General features: G+C 46.4%; 1 protein-coding gene across 10 annotated transcripts in view; it reads left to right on the top strand.

The window, feature by feature from the left end:
• LOC148395973 (NT-3 growth factor receptor-like) overlaps window positions 1-19,868 on the top strand; it is a 154,957-nt gene that overhangs the window by 7,397 nt on the left and 127,692 nt on the right. For 2 of the 10 annotated variants that reach the window (XM_088379869.1, XM_088379874.1), the window contains exon 5: window positions 5,764-7,272. The exons of 5 other annotated variants lie outside the window; for them this stretch is intronic. In XM_088379869.1, the coding sequence (XP_088235995.1) occupies window positions 5,764-7,262 (1,499 nt within the window). In that variant the 3' untranslated portion in view covers window positions 7,263-7,272. Of the gene's footprint in view, window positions 1-5,763; window positions 7,273-19,868 lie in introns of those variants that run through there. 3 more of the 10 variants (XM_088379870.1, XM_088379871.1, XM_088379873.1) reach the window with 3 other exon arrangements.

Consider the following 19,868-nt stretch of genomic DNA (forward strand, 5'->3'; position numbering starts at 1 on the left):
AACACTGGACGTCGTGTTCTCCGGACCAAAGAGGAAGCGGACCAGCCGGACTGTTATCAACGCAAAGTTCAAAAGCCAGCATCTGTGATGGTATGGGGGTGCATTAGTTCCCATCGCATGGGTGAAGCCAGCATAAATGCTGAAAAGTACATACACATTTTGGAGCAACATATGCTGCCATCCAAGCGACTTGCTTATTTCAGCAAGATAATGCCAAGCCATGTTACAACAGCATGGCTTCGAAGTAAAAGAGTCCAGGTTCTCCCCTGGCCCACTTGCAGTCCAGACCTGTCTCCCATTGAAAATGTGTGGCGCATTATGAAGCGTAAAATACAACAGGGAAGACCCCAGACTGTTGAACAACTGAAGCGGTTCATCAAGCAAGAATGGGAAAGAATTCCACATGAGAAGCTAAGAGAATTAGTCTCCTCTCTTCCAAAACGTTTAAGTGTTATTGAAAGGAAAGGGGACGTAACGAAATGGTAAACATGCCCTTTCCAAACTTCTACTGCATGTGTTGCAGCCATGAAATTCTAAGTTAATTATATCGGAAAAATCAAAACGTTTATGCGTTTTTGAGCATTAAATATGTTGTATTTGTAGTGTATTCAATTGAATATAGGTTGAAAAGGATTTTCAAATCATTGTATTTCGTTTTTATTTACATTTTACACAATTTCCTAACTTCAACCGAATCCGGTTTGTAAAAGAACGTACAGCGGACAAGCGTAATGTTGGAGAAATTAATGATATAAATGATCTACAATTTAATATGGGATAAAAGCATTGTTTTTAGCCTCCGCACAGGCTGGAACTGTAATCGAACCTGCAACCGCTCCATTGGGTCTGATCTGATGTGTAGTAAATTGATGCACATTTTTGAGGTGGGGCAAACCTGATGAATTAGAACCAATCAGCAAAGAGCGGACGTAACATCTAAGAAAAAAATCCACCTCTCCTTTTGAAATAAATGCTTCCAGTGCTGTTGGCTGTTGATGTTTTAATGGCTGTGGTTCATTGGCTATTTCAGTTAAATTCCAAATTATGTTAAAGGGAGGATAAAGCAAGCCAACATTGACACTTGGCATGCGAATGAACTGCATTAAAAAGTATGTCAGTGCTACAATTCCATCCATCCATCTTCTTCCGCTTATCCGGGGTCGGGTCACGGGGGCAGCAGCTTTAGGAGGGACTCCCAGACTTTCCTCTCCCCAGCCACTTCATCCAGCTCATCCCGGGGGATCCCAAGGCGTTCCCAGGCAAGCTGAGAGACATAGTCTCTCCAGCGCGTCCTGGGTCGTCCCCGGGGTCTCCTACCGGTGGGACATGCCCGGAACACCTCCCCAGGGAGGCGTCCAGGAGGCATCCTGATAAGATGCCCGAGCCACCTCATGTGGCTCCTCTCAACGTGGAGAGGTAGCGACTCTACTCCGAGTCTCTCCCGGATGACCAAGCTTCTCACCCTATCTCTAAGGGAGAGCCCGGACATCCTGTGGAGAAAACTCATTTCGTCCGCTTGTATCCGGGATCTCGTTCTTTCGGTCACGACCCATAGCTCGTGACCATAGGTGAGGGTAGGAGCGTAAATTGACCGGTAAATTGAGAGCTTTGCCTTTTGGCTCAGCTCTCTCTTCACCACAACGGACCGGTACAGGGTCCGCATTACTGCCGACGATGCACCGATCCGCCTGTCGATCTCGCGCTCCATCCTCCCCATCACTCGTGAACAAGACTCCAAGATACTTGAACTCCTCCACTTTGGGCAGGATCTCATCCCCGATCCGGAGAGGGCATTCCACCCTTTTCCGATCGAGGACCATGTACTCAGATTTGGAGGTGCTGATCATCATCCCGACCGCTTCACACTCTGCTGCGAACCGCTCCAGCGAGAGCTGGAGATCACGGCCTGAAGAAGCCAACAGCACCACGTCATCTGCAAAAAGCATAGACGCGATGGTGAGGTCCCCAAACCGGACCCCCTCAACGCCTCGGCAGCGCCTAGAAATTCTGTCCATAAAAATTATGAACAGAATTGGTGACAAAGGGCAGCCTTGGCGGAGTCCAACCCTCACTGGGAACGAATCCGACTTACTGCCGGAAATGCAGACCAGACTCTGGCATCGGTGATACAGGGACCGAACTGCCCTTATCAGTTGGCTCGGCACCCCGTACTCCCAAAGCACCCTCCACAGAACCTCCCGAGGGACACGGTTGAACACCTTCTCCAAGTCCACAAAACACATGTGGACTGGTTGGGCGAACTCCCATGCACCCTCGAGGATCCTGCCGAGGGTGTAGAGCTGGTCCACTGTTCCACGGCCAGGACGAAAGCCAAACTGCTATTCGTGAATCCGAGGTTCGACCTCCCGACAGACCCGCCTCTCCAGCACCCCTGAATAGACCTTACCGGGGTGGCGGAGGAGTGTGATTCCCCTGTAATTGGAACACACCCTCCGGTCCCCCTTCTTAAAGAGGAGAACCATTACCCCTGTCTGCCAATCCAGAGGCACTGTCCCCGATGTCCCTGCAATGTTGTAGAGGCGTGTAAGCCATGACAGCCCCACAACATCCAGAGCCTTTAAGAACTCCGGGCGGATCTCATCCACCCCCGGGGTCTTGCCACCGAGGAGTTTTTTTAACTACCTCAGTGACTTTGACCCCAGAGATTGGAGAATCCGCCTCAGAGTCTCCAGGCCCTGCTTCCTCAATGGAAGGCGTGTAGGTGGAATTGAGGAGGTCTTCCAAGTATTCTCGCCACCGACTCACGACGTCCTGAGTCGATGTCAGCAGCACACCATCCCCACTGTCGACAGTGTTTACGTTGCACTGCTTCCCCCTCCTGAGACGCCGGATGGTGAACCATGGCCTCACCAAACTCCTCCCACGCCCGGGTTTTTGCCTCAGCAACCGCCGAAGCTGCGTTCCGCTTGGCCATCCGGTACCTGTCAGCTGCCTCCGGAGTCCCGCAGGCCAAAACGGCCCGATAGGACTCCTTCTTCAGCTTGATGGCATCCTTTACCGCCGGTGTCCACCAGCGGGTTCGGGGATTGCCGCCATGACAGGCACCAACGACCTTACGGCCACAGCTTCGGTCGGCCACCTCAGCAATGGAGGCGCGGAACATGGTCCACTCAGACTCAATAACCCCCGCCTCCTCCGGGACGTGGGAAAAGCTCTGCCGGAGGTGGGAGTTGAAGCCAGACGAAGTCAGGAGATTCTGCCAGACGTTCCCAGCAGACCCTCACAGAGCGTCTGGGTCTGCCAGGTCGGACCGGCATCTTCCCCCACCATCAGAGCCAACCCACCACCAGGTGGTGATCAGTTGACAGCTCCGCCCCCTCTTCACCCGAGTGTCCAAAACATGCGGCCGCAAATCCGATGACACGACTACAAACCCGATCATCGAACTGCGGCCTAAGGTGTCCTGGTGCCAAGTGCACACATGGACACCCTTATGTTTGAACATGGTGTTCATTATTGAAAATCCGTGTCGAGCACAGAAGTCCAATAATAGAATACCGCTCGGGTTCAGATCGGGGGGGCCGTTCCTTCTAATCACGCCCTTCCAGGTCTCACTGTCATTTCCCACGTGAGCATTGAAGTCACCCAGTAGAACGATGGAGTCCCCAGAAGGAGCGCTCTCCAGCAGTTCCTCCAGGGACCCAAAGAAGGGTGGGTACTCTGAGCTGCTGTTTGGTGCATAGACACAAACAACAGTCAGGACCCGTCCCCCCACCCGAACCCCAATATGCAGGCGCCCAGCCGTGGGGCAATAAGTATACCCACACCTGCATGACGCCTTTCACCGTGGGCAACTCCAGAGTGGAAGAGAGTCCAGCTCCTCTCGAGAGGGCTTGTACCGGAACCCAAACTGTGCGTGGAGGCTAGTAAGACTATATCTAGTGGGAATTTTTCCGCCTCGCACACCAGCTCAGGCTCCTTTCCAGCCAGAGAGGTGAGATTCCATGTCCCAAGAGCCAGCTTCTGCAGCTGGGGATCAGACCGCCAAGGTTCCTGCCTTTCGCCGCCACCCAGCTCACACTGCACCAGACCCCTTTGGCCCCTCCCACAGGTGGTGAGCCCATGGGAAGGAGGACACACGTTTCCTTTTCGGGCTGTGCCCGGCTGGGCCCCATGGGCGAAGGCCCGGCCACCAGACGCTCGCCTTCGAGCCCCGCCTCCAGGCCTGGCTCCAGAGGGCGGCCCCGGTGACCCGCGTCCGGGCGAGGGAAAACGAAGTCCATTTATTTTACTCATCATAAGGGGCTTCCGTGAGCTGTGCTTTGTCTGGCCCCTCACCTAGGATCCGTTTGCCATGGGTGACCCTACCAGGGGCATGAAGCCCCCGACAACATGGCTCCTAGGATCATAGGGGCACGCAAACCCCTCCACCACGATAAGGTGACGACTCATGGAGGGGTATTACAATTCCCCCCTGAAAAATTCGAGATATTTTGGAACAGTATTTAATGGTATTTTGGAACAGAGGGCGATACACTTAATGATTCCCACTTTTTGGGCAGATTCTGCTTGATTTGACTCATCGGCCTGACTACGTCACAGAAAGAAGCGATTACAATTGTAGACTATCACTTTAAATGTCCAAAAACACCTCTGACCCCCTCCATGAGATTGTGCGGTCCCTGAGCAACTCCTTTAGCAGCACACTTTTGCACCCTCGGTGTAGGAAGGAACGGTTCCGCAGGTCTTTCATTCCCTCTGCTGTCAGACTTTACAACATGCGTGGCACCTGATAAAATGTCTCGTCTCTACTAGCGGCACTTGTGTTTGTCCTTGTCTGTTATTTACCCCATTGTGAAATTTTGGCACTTGTTTTATTCTTGCACTCGTATTATTCTTGCACTCATATGTGCTGCTGTGACGAGTGAATTTCCCCGCTGTGGGATGAATAAAGTTCTATCATCATCATCATCATCATCATCATCAATTGGCACCAAAATATACATGGACTTCTCTACTTATGACCAGTGTTGGGCAAATTACTTCCAAAATGTAATTAGTTATTAGTTAACTTTCCAAAATAATAAACGACCGAGCAATTGAATTACTCTTCGTAAATGTAATTACTAGGGAAAGTAATTGTTGCATTACTCATGGATTAAAGTTCTCCGTTGCTACGACGTATTTCCGTCAATGACAAAAATGTGTGTGTGTGGGGGGGGGGGGCATAATTTAAAAAAGGCTATACGTTTGTTTGTTGTGGTCTATCCAATTAAATCATCAGGTATTAAACTGATGCTACTCTCAACCAATTAAGCTAGCCAAAGCCTTGGTGTTAGTCAATCAGAAGTAAATCGGAGTGGGTCAGAATTGACAGAGATGACGGAGCTCTACAAACATGTATAAATCTCAGTAACGACCATAATAAACTTCAGGGAACACTAGCAGCACACAACTAATAATAAATCAAATGGGACCACTTACGGGGGGGTAAAGTTGGCAATGCGATACGAGCTACACCTAAAACTCCAGAGAAAACATGACCCGGAAAAGAAATACTGAAAAGGGTGACACAACAAGATGTCATCAACAATAGCCCAGTGCCCTCTGGTGGCCAGAAGAAACCTCAACAGTAGACGCAGCACCTCTATTTCCTTCGTTAAGAGCCAAATCGACTGCCTTTAACTTAAGAGTGGTATCATATGCATTTATTTTGTCCCCTATAATGAAGGTTTGTGTATAAAAGCTTCCTTTCTGTAGAAATGTCCATCTCTGATTCAGACTGTTTGTCTGAGATTTTAGCCGGAGCGGCGGTTCTATACAAGCTAGCGCGACGGCGGCGACGCGGAAAACGAGCCGGAGCCCTCGTAAAGCTGAGGCAGAGAGGGTTCCGTTCTGCCCTACCGTCAATTCATCTGGCGAATGTCCGCTCCCTGGCGAACAAGATGGACGAACTGCTGCTCCTCACTTCAAGGAACACGGACTTCAGCAGATCCGCCGCGCTGTGTTTTGTTGAAACGTGGCTTAGCGAACGAACCCCCCACCACGCCATGGAGTTAGCTGGGTTTCGGGTAACGCGTGCAGATCGCAGCGCGGAGCTCTCCGGAAAATCAAAGGGAGGTGGTCTCTGTTTCTACATTAATGAACGTTGGTGTACCGATGTCGTGGTGTTGAAAGAGTTTTGCAGCCCTCTCCTAGAAACACTTTTCATAAACTGCCGGCCGTTCTATTCACCACGGGAGTTCTCCTCGATCGTCATGGCGGCTGTTTACATCCCACCACACGCACGTGCGAGTGAAGCCACGCAGATGCTGGCTGACCAGGTGACAGACATGGAGAAACTTCTACCAAATTCACTAATCATTGTTCTGGGTGATCTTAACAGGGCGAACCTCGCACACGAACTCCCCAGATACAGACAGCACATAACGTGTCCCACCAGAGGGGCACAGACACTGGACCACTGCTACACCGTAATTAAGGATGCATACCACTCTGTGGCTCGTGCAGCTTTAGGACTCTCGGACCACTGTCTAGTTCATCTGATCCCTGCCTACAGACAGAAACTAAAAACTTCTAAGCCTGTGGTGAGGACTGTCAGGAAGTGGACAGTGGAGTCAAGGCAGAACCTCCAAGCCTGCTTTGACTGCACCGATTGGAGAGTTTTCGAAGCTGCAGATTCAGACTTGCATGAACTCACTGACACTGTCACATCATACATCGGTTTTTGTGAGGATCTGTGTGTGCAGACTAAGACCTTCTGCACGTACAACAACGACAAACCTTGGTTTACACCGAACCTTAGGAGGCTGCGCAAAGTCAAGGAGGAGGCCTACAGGAGCGGCGACCGGGACCTGTTCAAGCAGACCAGAAACACACTGAACCGAGAGGTCAGGAAAGCCAGGAGATGTTACGGGGAGAGCCTGGAGAGACACCTCTCTGCCAATCCTGATCCCTCAACAGTGTGGAAAGGCCTGCAGAGCATCACGGGCTTCAAGAAACGAACCCCCCGTCCTGTGGAGAGCCCAAGGCTCGCTAACCAGCTAAACAGGTTCTACTGCAGGTTTGATCGGTCCTCCCACACAACGGGACTTCCTGCAGCACAAGCCACACACTCACCTCCCCCCACAACTGCTCTGTCCACACCTCCATCACCGTGGTCACCGACTCTCTCTTGCAGAGGCCGCGCCCGCACTCCAGATTCGCGAGGAGGAAGTGCGCCAGATGTTCCGGAGACAAAAGATCAGGAAGGCACCGGGCCCAGACGGCGTGTCACCTTCCTGCTTGAAAGTCTGCGCTGAGCAGCTGGCGCCCACCTTTGCACGGATCTTCAATCGTTCCCTGGAGCTGTGTGAGGTGCCCGCGTGCTTCAAGAGCTCCACCATCGTTCCAGTGGCCAAGAAGCCCGCCATCATGGGTCTGATTGACTATAGACCTGTTGCACTGACATCTGTGGTCATGAAATCTTTTGAGAGGTTAGTGCTGAACCACCTGAAGGATGTCACGGGCCCCCTGCTGGACCCCCTCCAGTTTGCCCGGTGACTATAGACCTGTTGCACTGACATCTGTGGTCATGAAATCTTTCGAGAGGTTAGTGCTGAACCACCTGAAGGATGTCACGGGCCCCCTGCTGGACCCCCTCCAGTTTGCCTACCGGGCAAACAGGTCGGTGGATGATGCGGTCAACATGGGACTGCACTACATCCTGCAACACCTGGACACCCCAGGAAAGTACGCCAGGATCCTGTTTGTGGACTTTAGGTCGGCGTTCAACACCATCGCTCCTGACATCCTCCAACAGAAGCTCATCCAGCTCGCGGTGCCTGCCTCCACCTGTCAGTGGATCACCAGCTTCCTGACCAACAGGAGACAGCGTGTGAGGCTGGGGAGCATCACATCTGACACCCTGACCACCAACACTGGAGCCCCTCAGGGGTGCGTCCTCTCCCCACTGCTCTTCTCCCTCTACACCAACGATTTCTCCACAAGTGACTCTTCTGTGAAGCTCCTGAAGTATGCAGACGACACCACTCTCATCGGACTGATCCAGAACGGTGATGAGACTGCGTACAGACAGGAGGTAGAGCGGCTGGTCCACTGGTGCAGCCAAAACCACCTGGACCTGAACCCGCTCAAGACCGTGGAGATGACAGTGGACTTCAGGCGAGGCCCTTCACCACTTTCACCCCTCACTATCCGCAGTAATACTATTCTCTCATCAGACACCTTCAAGTTCCTGGGAACCACAATCTCTCGGGACCTGAAATGGACCGGCCACATAGACTCTGTCCGGAAGAAGGCCCAGCAGAGGCTGTACTTCCTGAGACAGCTCAAGAAGTTCAACCTGCCGCGGGAGCTGCTGAAGACCTTCTACACTGCCATCATCCAGTCTGTCCTCTGCACCTCCATCACTGTCTGGTTTGGATCGGCCTCCAAACAAGACAAGCACAGACTGCAACGGACAATAAGGACTGCAGAAAAGATAATGGGAATCAACCTCCCATCTATCCAAGACTTGTACCTGTCCAGGACCAGGAAACGTGCAAGTAACATCTCAACAGACCCTTCGCACCCAGGTTGCAGCCTGTTTGAACTACTCCCCTCCGGACGCCGTTATAGAGCTCTGTACACTAAAACCAGCAGACACAGAGACAGCTTCTTCCCCCAGGCTGTCGCTCTGATGAACTCACACCACTCTTAGAGTCTCAGAGTCATTACTGTGCAATAACATCCTGCTTTCCACACCTTTTTTGTCTACACTGTTTGTACTATGTGTCCTCTCTGCATCCATTGCAGCCTGGTCATCCTAGAAGAGGGACCCTCCCATCTGTGGTCTTTTCTCAAGGTTTCTCATTTCCCCTAGCTGGAGTTTTGAGTTTTTCCTTGCCCTCTTGGGAGTTTAAGATCAGGGGATTTTTGAGAATATCTTTCGTTCTTCACATGTCCTGAGTGTTGTTGTTAGTCACCTAAATGTTGAACAGAGGCTGTGATTTACCGAAGTCAAATTCCTTGTTTGGCACGCTCAAACATGGCGAATAAAAAACTCTTGAATCTTGAATCTCTTGAATCTTGAATCTTGATATTGTTCTGTCTCTTGTTCAAGTGCACCAGTAATGCCTCGTTCTGTCTCTTGTTCGTGTCAATTGTGCGGCACTCTTTGCCTGGCGGATGGACATGAGCAACACACCACTCTTCTCCCCAGTGACCATGTCTGGTCACATGTCCCTCTGCCCAGCAAAGTGGTGCCGAACAACAGCGGTAACCTTTTTGCTAACGAGACATCACAAAAATCACGAAAAATCCATAGATACGCCGCAACGGACTAAAAGCCACAGTGTTCAAAGCTTGTGCAAAAAGTAGCGGCTTATAGTACAGAAAATACGGTAGGTCTATTGGGCTAAGGGCATGTACATAGTCTACACTCCTTTTCACATGAAAATGTGAGAATAACTGTGTGACTGTTAGAGATTTGTTCACTCAAACAATATCTTGCAAGAACCACACGGGAGACAAGTAAGTCCTTTTTGACACCTGCAGGTGGAGAGTTCACTCACTCCAGAATGAAGTCTGAACCCTCGTTCCTGCGATGGGATATTTATTAAGAGAAACAGAGTGGGGGTTTGGGTACACTGGCTAAAGCCCTTGTCCTCTAGTCTAAACATGTCAGGGGATGTTTTACGACCTTGTGATAAGGAGGACAAGGTAAGGTATTTATTACCTGTTGCATTCCAACATAATCCTATGATAAAGATAACCTGGAAAACCCTAACATCTCCCTCCTGATTTATCATATGAGTATGTCACCCCAAACAACAAAGACAAGTAAAAAAAAAACACATATATATGTATAATGAAGAAAGAAGAATAGGAAAAATAAAAAACAACAAACAATGATAGCAACACTTTCCAGTGAAGATGAGGCAGTACCTCAACACCCCAGATCAAACTTATTGTGTAAGCGAAAAACCTGCTGGCCAGATGTTATTAGCAGGAAAATTCTTACACGGCCCCGTTGCCACAGGCGACCAGAATGCTATCATTAAAAAAAAGAAAAAGAAAAACAAAGAAACAGTACATCAGCGTATCCATTACTTGCGAAGCATATTTGATGGTCAAATCAACAAGTTTCCGTAATACATGCTCAACAGAACAGCATCTACGCAATCCACATCTCATTATCATTATCACATCTGTCACGTCTAAGAAGTTGTATATGTGCTCGCGTTTTCGTCAGCTGATGATGTTCTAGTCTGTAGGTGAGGTCTGTTACACACTGGCGCACACACTCGTGTCCAGTTGGCAGGCAGCATCGGACTACTCTTGTGACCACAAACCCATGATCCGTACTGAACAGGCACGTGCACTCATAGGATGCAGGTGAGGCAGTGCCTCTGAACTTCTGGATGAAGTAGGTCCCGTCCGATGGTGCAGCCATGTCGGTAGTAGAGCCCTTACACCTTGAAAACGGCTCTCTCATCCTGGCACACAGCGGTGATGTCCAAAACTCCCATCCAGTTTCCTCCTGGAGAGCAGTCGTCGTTAATGCATTTGTGGGTGCTGCAACCTTGGATGCAACATGTGTAGTCAGCAAGACTTGGAATGGTCCCTCCTGTCGTGGCTGGCCCAGTTCCTTCTTTTGATGACTTTGATGTAGACCCAGTCTCCTGGATTGATGGGGTTGTCGACCTGTGAGGAGGAAAGATCAGGCAGCAGTAAATTTGCCTTTGACACAGTTTGAGCGTCCTGATCATATAATCTGCCAAGGACTGTTCTTTATCTGTTGTTTGCAACTCTCGTCGTCAATTGTACTGCCCATTTAACTGGCAAATAGGAATGTTTGCGGGAAGAGTTTGAACACTTCCTAATGATTCCCTTTAACCAAAAACTATTTATGACAGGGGCGTTCCCATTTATTGCCTCCTAGTTTAAAAGAGATTGTCTTACCCATGCTTTCTTTCTCCTCACACGCTCGCACCCACACAGGGTGTGAACACACACACACACACACACACACACACACAGAACACACAGACAAATAGATTCTAATCCATCGCTCATGTAGCTTCTTTTGATAGAATCTCCTATTGGTAACTGTATAGCAGACGTTTGAGCATATAATCCCATACTCTGCTCTCTCGCTTCTACTTTTTTCCTGTCGGTGCAGTCGTATGTGGCCCCTATTGCAGTCATTGTCTTGTTAACTGTCGCCGTGTGACTCCTATGCATGATTGTGTGAATGTCAAAAATTGAACGTACCTAACTTTCTGACCATCCAACCTCCACTGTGGTACAAAAAACCTTACTATTGTATTGAGTAGGTACATTGAGCAACCTAGCTTCTTCCTGACTGCCAAATGTCCTGTTCTAAAATTTATATAACTCGACCTCTACGTCTTAAGCTTGATGAGCCAAAATATCAGATCTTGCTCTTGTTTCCTACCGTTTTTAGCCTATTTGTTGTATCCAAATCCGTTCAATCTCTGGTTATAATGCTTTTCTCTGTAGCCCTACGTATTTTTCAAATTTTTATTTATTTATTTATCAAATCTCCTCAGTTCTGTCAAACTCAGTGCACAATGAATCTCCCTTCCACTTTGAACCAAGCTTCACCAAATTTGGTAACGCCGTACCAAGGAGTGCGATTTGGTTGTCGGACACTCCAAGTCCATATCTTTTTGCCGCACGTCACCCTCTCAAGTTGGTGTTCTTTTGTTGTTGCTTCAGAGCGACCCCATCCATCATTCTTGAATGAGTCCATTGTTCAAATGAGTCAATTTTCATCATTGTGAGTTCCTCCGCTTTTCACTGTCTTTTCCGTCCCCGAGGATGTTGTCTGTCCTCCGGAGTGTACTTGTCCTTCTCCAAGCACAACAGCAGTCTTTTCTTGTCCTTTGCCAAAGGTCAAAGGTGCTTCAGAGCCAGGCACCATTTTGTAGTTGTTCACGGCTACAGGCGAAGACTCGGATTGGGTTTCAGGGACCCTGACACTGAGAATGACAGGCTGGGACGTCAAACTTGTAAGAATATCTCCAAATGTAGCTGCTGCCATCAATTTGCTGGTAACATTTATTTACCAAACTTCAAATTACAGCGGTCTCGTTTTTATATTGTAAATCCTGCAACTCATCCTATTTTTTGAGCTACATTTTATCTATAGTTCCAATTTAATCGGACAGTATGTTGTCTTCAGTATCATTATTGAAAATCAACTCATCGAGGTCTGCTATCCACATCAAGCCCTGATCTGTATGTCTTGACCTCTCACATGTTATTGTCATGCTTGCTCAAAAATGTGACTTCGAGTATGGTGCTGTGAATTCTCAATCTCCCCAATGAAATTGGATCCCACCTCGTAGTTCTTATCGTTCTCATGTTCCTGTTAGCCTGCAATTGTCCAAATCAAAAATGTTTTCTTTTAACTGTCTTTCTTTTGAACCTCTAAATCTCTCGTGTTGCTAACCTATCTACACCAAAACAAAAAATTTACCACAGTATAACACCAAATGTATTCGAAAATTCATTGTCATAAAGTGTTGTATTCTTACTATCTTCCACTATCTGTCCTACTCACTCCCTCCTTTTGAGGCTTGGCAACGCCCATGCCTCACACCTTGACAAACTTTTTGGGATAATGCGTTCTGTACTACATATGATTCCATCATCATTTAATTTGACTTTCTTTCCAAAACGCTTCTCAATTTCTCAGTTCACACATCTTCTACATGTGTTACTGGTTCTCCAGTTTTTTTCTAGTTAATTATCAATATTTCGATCTCTTTGTGTGTCTTGACATGCAGAGGGATTGACAATAAAGGAGACTTTGACTTTGACTTTGAATCCAAAAGCTACGTGTTTCTTTCTAACATTCAACCTGCTCAAAATCACACTTTCATCAAAGTCGCTCTACTAATTTTCTATAGTAGTCGCCAACGACTTCAACCATTCAACCTTTCATTCAGGCAATCATTCATCAATGCTCATCATATGCATCTCACACAGTCTCCAAAAAGGAGTCATACTATCACATTGGTCCCAATTCATCCAAGCTCACCACACAACATTCATATATCATTTTCAACTCAGGTTTCCTGGTAGAACAATCCACCAGTCCAAAAAAACTTAACTAAACCAAACAACTGGCAAATTAATCTGAATTTTCTCTTTGTTTTTAAATTTGAAGAACTCAATCTCTCAGATTTAGCTTGCATTTAGAAGTTTGTTTAATCTTATAACACAACCAATCAATTATTCCTATTAAATGTAGCATTGCAAAATCTTAAATTCACAATTTAGCTCCTTCCAATTCCTGAAAGCATGTTCTGTCGTTTTTTTTTTTTTTTTTTTTTTTTCTTCTTTCTTCATCGAATTTCTCATGTGAGCTCGACACTTAACATGCACTAGTGTGGATTAGTTTCTGCTCGCAAACAGATTTCTCTCTTTTCCTCTCATTTTTATCTGTCAAAATTGTTTCTGTTCTGCGGTGTAAATTGAATAGACAACAGTCTAGCAAATTTCTTTATACTAAAAGTTTAGGCAATCTTCATCAATTTGGGACTTTAACTTTAACTTTAACACATACGCACACACATGCACAGCTCTCGCGTGCAGAAGGTAGGTCTCAGCAACAATGATTCGTCACAGGTTGGCCACTTCCTGTGGTCGATCATGAGCTGGTCCCTCCCATGCACACGAGGACAGCACATTCTAATTTTATTTATTTATCTTCTAGAAGCAAGTTGCATTTCTTTACCACGTGATTGGCATATTTTAACTTTAGTGTAACACAATTTGAGCTGTAGTCATTTGTAATTTGGGCATACAAACAGCATTGTCATACTTCTTGGATGGACAAGACTTCTAATAATCTAAAAAAAATTCTAATAATCTGACAATGACATGTTTTGCTGTCATATGGGCATCTATCCTTTCTTTCTCTGTATGAGCATAAGCGGTCAAAGAGGAGGAAGCTTGTCATGCTAAAAATTTGGCTTTTCCTCTGTCCCTTCCTGCACCCTTTGATTGATATTGCTTTGCAGAACGACACTCTCGTGCAAAGTGTCCTCGTCTCCCACAGTTCCAACAGTTGTCTGAATCTGATGGGGGTTTTGATTTGAATGGTGGCTTGCGACGTTGTTGGTATCTAACTCTTCCTCTGCCCCTTTGGGAACTTTGGTAGAAGATTGTTGTATCTTCATTTAGATCATTATCATCATCTAGATGAAATACATCAAAACTTCTGCCTTTCTCAATCCCTTTGTCAGCGTCTTTGGGCCACTGCATGTTTTTTGTAAACCAAGCAGTGTCCGCTTCCACCAAGTGTTTTCTCACCCAACTGCCCAAGTCAGGGGGGAAACCCGTGAGGAGCGGAATTTTAAGATGTTGCTGATAAGCACTCTCATCTGCATCATTGAATGGGATGCCACTATGTACCCAGAATTCTTTTTCAAATCTCAATTGAATGGCGGCTTCATCACTTTTCAACTTTCCATCTTTTGTCTTTTGGATTTGTTCTCTTCTTTCTTGTGAAGCTTTCAACCACATTTTAGCACAATCCAATTCTCTCTCTTTTCTAATTTCCTTGTATTCCATACATATTCTTTCACTTCAGCATGTATTGCATACAATTAAGAAATCTCCTTGCCATGAACTTCTCATCTCAAAGAAGAGCAGAGCAAGAGATTTACCGTTCTTATTTCCCATCTTAATTTTAGTAGTTTAAGGTTTTACAATTTTTTTTCAATTTTTTTTTTTCTTTGAGGATCCTCAATGCAGGTTTAAATTGACCTTTCAACAAATTACTAGCCTGTATTAATGCCGTGGATCAATGCTAGAACTGCTATTTAGTCAATTTATCCTACCAGTCACACACTCAATCACACAAGTTATCCCTGCCTACGCGAAGTCCTCCTTTTAAAAAAAAAGGAGCTGCTTCATCCAGTGAGGGGACTCTACAACACCCCCCACCTTCCCTGGGAACTAAAGACAACAGTCCTTGTCCCCAGCCCTGCCAACGCGAAGTTGTACTCTTTAGAACAGTGGTCGTCAAGTAATGATCCATGGAGGTACTGAGATTTTAAAACAGTTTGAGAACCACTGCTCCAAAAGAGACACCTCATCCAGAGGGGGACTCTACAACACCCCCTCCTTCCACAAAATTTACTTTTTCCTGTGCACTTCTACCTTTTTACGCGTTTCACAAACAACAACACAATCACACAACTTCAGGCCTTTAACTTACTTGTCCCCTTGGTTTGTTGCACTGCCGGGTCCCGTCAATCCACCTCTGTCAGACGAAGGCAGACCTAAGATGCTGGCCCAGCGAAGAATTCTCTTCCCAGGACTTTCTTCTCCAGGTCCTCCTAATGGACGCTGGCTTGTCGACAATGCAGCACGTCCTCCTTCGTCAGCCAGATAGCGGGTATGAGGGATCCGGGTCACGGCACCAAAATGTTAGAGATTTGTTCACTCAAACAATATCTTGCAAGAACCACACGGGAGACAAGTAAGTCCTTTTTGACACCTGCAGGTGGAGAGTTCACTCACTCCAGAATGAAGTCTGAACCCTCGTTCCTGCGATGGGATATTTATTAAGAGAAACAGAGTGGGGGTTTGGGTACACTGGCTAAAGCCCTTGTCCTCTAGTCTAAACATGTCAGGGGATGTTTTACGACCTTGTGATAAGGAGGACAAGGTAAGGTATTTATTACCTGTTGCATTCCAACATAATCCTATGATAAAGATAACCTGGAAAACCCTAACAGTGACAAAAAAGGAACTGCTGTCAATGTTTTTCATAGTACTTAAATGAACTGGGGAATACGATTTGGCCCGAAAAAGCTTTCAGTCAAAATAATTTTTTCCTTTAATCAATGTGTTTGCGGATTATAGCAGCGATGTCCTCAGACAACTACTTACTTTGTTTTCACCATTGTGACAAAGCCAGCTCAGTGGCCTAGTGGTAGAGTGTCCACACTGAGACTAAAAGGTTGTGAGTTCAAACCCCGGCCGGGTCATACCAAAGACTATAAAAATGGGACCCATTTCCTCCCTGCTTGGCTCTCAGCATGAAGGGATGGAATTGGGGGGTTTGATCACCAAATGATTCCCGGGCGTGGCACCGCTGCTGGCCACTGCTCCCCTCTCTCCCAGGGGATGGATCAAAATCACACGGGGATGGGTTAAATGCAGAGGACAAATCTCACCACACCCAGATGTGTGTGTGACGATCATTGAGACTTTACCTTTAAGAGAATAACAGTTGGCTTTTTAAAACATGGAAGTCATCATTCCGTGGTTAATTCATGTCACATGGGCACAGACAATTTAGAAAAAGATATTCTTGTGTGTGATTTACCAAAGGAGAGTCACTGTGTTCTCATACTGATTTACAGGAAAGGGTGCCAATACCATTGACACAACATATTTTGAATTTTCATTTTTTGTGTGTGTGCAAAGTGTGAATGACACTGCAAAGTAAACAGTTGAATAATATTTTGATTGAATTACTCTCTCCCTTGACTTTAGTGAGGTTAGTACACGATAATCCTCCTAATAATTATACCGTAATTATTCTAATTATCGCCCAGGGCGATAAATAGAGAAGGTTTATGTCCAACAGGGGGGTGGGCGATTAATAGAGAACACTTTATGTCCGATCGCCAAGGGGCACTGAAATGGGCGATAGTATGTATATTTTCCTTATGTAGTATGCAATACCTGCATCTCAGTGGTGTTCGTAACACATCTACCTCTGACAGCGGGGTGCGTCAATTGACGCTCCATCAATGCGACACGTTACCGTCGCACATCACATGTTACGTCATGTTATCGCGATCGTCTAGTTCGAGCACACGCCCCGATAACGTAATTGGGTGAGGATATTGTAGCGGAGTGACGAGTGTAATTGTATCATAGTTTATGGAGAAAAACAACTTAAAAGGGACATTCGACGTGCTGTCAAATCAGTCATATTTAAACTTGCGCAATGACGTCGGAATACGGTCACGGAGGAAAACGTAAGTTTTGATTCAAGAGTCAAGAGTTTTTATTCGCCATGTTTGAACGTGTCACACAAGGAATTTGACTTCGGTACATCACAGCCTCTGTTCAACATTTAGGTGACTGACAACACTCAGGACATGTGAAAAATGACAAATATTCTCAAACATCCCCTGATCTTACACTCTCAGGAGGGCAAGGAAAAACTCAAAACTCCAACTAGGGGAAGTGAGACACCTTGAGAAGAGACCACAGATGGGAGGGTCCCTATTCCAGGATGACCAGGCTGCAATGGATGCAGAGAGGACACATGGTACAAACAGTGTAGACCAGGGATGTCAAAGTCAAACACACCGAGGGCCAAAAAAAAAAAAAAAATTTGCTACAAGCCGAGGGCCGGACATGTTCAATGTTTATTAAAACATATTGAAATGATTGCACATAGCCTCTTGAACCAAGACCTTTAATCTAAATGATTGCACATAGCCTATTGAGCCAAGACCTAACAGTGTACATTATTTAATGATTACCGTATTTGCCGGTGTATAAGTCGACTCGGCGTATAAGTCGACACCCTAAAATTCGACGGAAATTTACGATTTTATGATATATCCTTTGTATAAGTCGAGCTCAATTGTTGCATTATATTAAACTTCAAAATTCAATCAGAAATATGCGAAATTTATTGACGAAATGTGTTCGAATTCGCGACTTTGTAGCGAGCGATCTATACGCCATTTTAAATATTATTTACTTCATGACCCTGTGATATTACGCGCCGAGAGAGACTAACAACAATGAACACTCTTAGAAACTGGTTTATTTTTAGTTAAGAAACAACAAATTATAATTATAAAGTGATTGCCGGTACATAGAGTTCAAAATTCGTCTTCATCGTCGCTATTTCCGAAAAGATCGTTCCATTCGTTTTCGTTTAGTTTGTCGTCATAAAGGGCATCTTCTTGGTCTTCTCTATCCTCAGTTTCCTCCTCCTCTTCCCAGATAAGGTCGTCTTCTGTCCCATCGAGAGCGTTTGGCGAAGTGCCAACGGTTCTTGCGCCATAAAGAGTCCGCCTCGGCTGGTTCCCCATGTTGGCCAGAACAAGTGAAAATTCGGCCTCTTCCCCTGGAAGTCTGGCCAAGTTTGGCGAATATTTTCTAAGTGCGAATGACTCAACCGCCGTAAAGTGTCCGCCTCGGCTGGTTCCCCGTGTCGGCCACCACAAGTGAAAATTCGGCCTCTTCCCCTGGAAGTCTGGCCAAGTTTGGGAAATATTTTCAAAGTGCGAACGACTCAACCGCCGTAAAGTGTCCGCCTCGGCTGGTTCCCCGTGTCGGCCACCACAAGTGAAAATTCGGCCTCTTCCCCTGGAAGTCCGGCCAAGTTTGGCGAATATTTTCTAAGTGCCAACGACTCAACCGTCGTAAAGTGTCCGCCTCGGCTGGTTCCCCGTGTCGGCCACCACAAGTGAAAACTCGACCTCTTCCCGTGGAAGTCCGGCCAAGTTTGGCGAATATTTTCTAAGTGCCAACGACTCAACCGCCGTAAAGTGTCCGCCTCGGCTGGTTCCTCGGGTCGGCCAGAACAAGTGAAAATTCGGCCTCTTCCCCTGGAAGTCTGGCCAAGTTTGGCGAATATTTTCTAAGTGCCAACGACTCAACCGCCGTAAAGTGTCCTCCTCGGCTGGTTCCTCCGGTCGGCCAGAACAAGTGAAAATTCGGCCTCTTCCCCTGGAATTCTGGCCAAGTTTGGCGAATATTTTCTAAGTGCCAACGACATTCATTTAGACATGGCGATTGAATGTTTACGTACCGGTAGTTATTGTCGTTGCTTGACGCGCGATGACTCGCACATTCGCTCAATACCCAGTACTTCCCCTTAGCAGTCATCGTCGCTGCCTGGCTTTCGATGTCCGTTATTGAGGTGAGAATATTTGAAATTGTTGCTGAGGATGCGTGTTAATGCGACGAACGCTTTATAATGATTCAGTTTCTCGCTGTTTGATGAGCCTGACGGACGCACACCCACGCACAATGAGATGCATGAGAAACGGCCTTAGTTACCATCACATTTGAAGCGATGAATACGAAGTTAAATTTTATGACTCGGTGTATAAGTCGAGGTCGATTTTTTTCGGTCGATTTTGGATCGAAAAAGGTCGACTAATACACCGGCAAATACGGTAAATGAATATGGCAATATTTTGTTATGGCTCTGTCAGTAATTTCAAGGGAAAACATTTTCATCACCCAAACAGTAAAAAATTAAATTGTTTTTAAAAACAAAATCTGTCTCTTAATGTCAAGATAAATGCATAAATAAAAGTGCATGCATTATAAACTGAAAATCTATTATTGTGCTGCTCTATGATCTACCGATCAAATAATAAAATAAAAAAATAAATTAAATCAGTTGTATTCGTTCTCATGGCTCTTATCTGCAATTTTCCCCTGAGTCCATTCAACTGAAAAATATAGATAAATAAAATACACAATTTTATGCCACACAGACAAAACACTACTGTCCAGGACCAGGAAACGCACAAGTAACATCTCTACAGACCCTTCTCACCCAGGTTGCAGTCTGTTTGAACTACTCCCCTCCGGACGGCGTTATAGAGCTCTGTACGCCAAAACCAGCAGACAGAGACGGCTTCTTCCCCCCAGGCTGTTGCTCTGATGAACTCACACCACTCTTAGAGTCTCAGAGTCATTACTGTGCAATAACATCCTGCTCTCCACACTTTTTTTGAATTGTCTACACTGTTTGTACTATGTGTCCTCTCTGCATCCATTGCAGCCTGGTCATCCTAGAAAAGGGACCCTCCCATCTGTGGTCTCTTCTCAAGGTTTCTCATTTCCCCATCTTGGGCTTTCTGACCATCTCACCGTTTTGCTTTTGCAGAATG

This window comes from Syngnathus floridae, chromosome 6 (genome assembly GCF_059516105.1).
Source record: "Syngnathus floridae isolate MCC-2025c chromosome 6, RoL_Sflo_1.0, whole genome shotgun sequence".
Lineage (NCBI taxonomy): Eukaryota > Metazoa > Chordata > Actinopteri > Syngnathiformes > Syngnathidae > Syngnathus > Syngnathus floridae.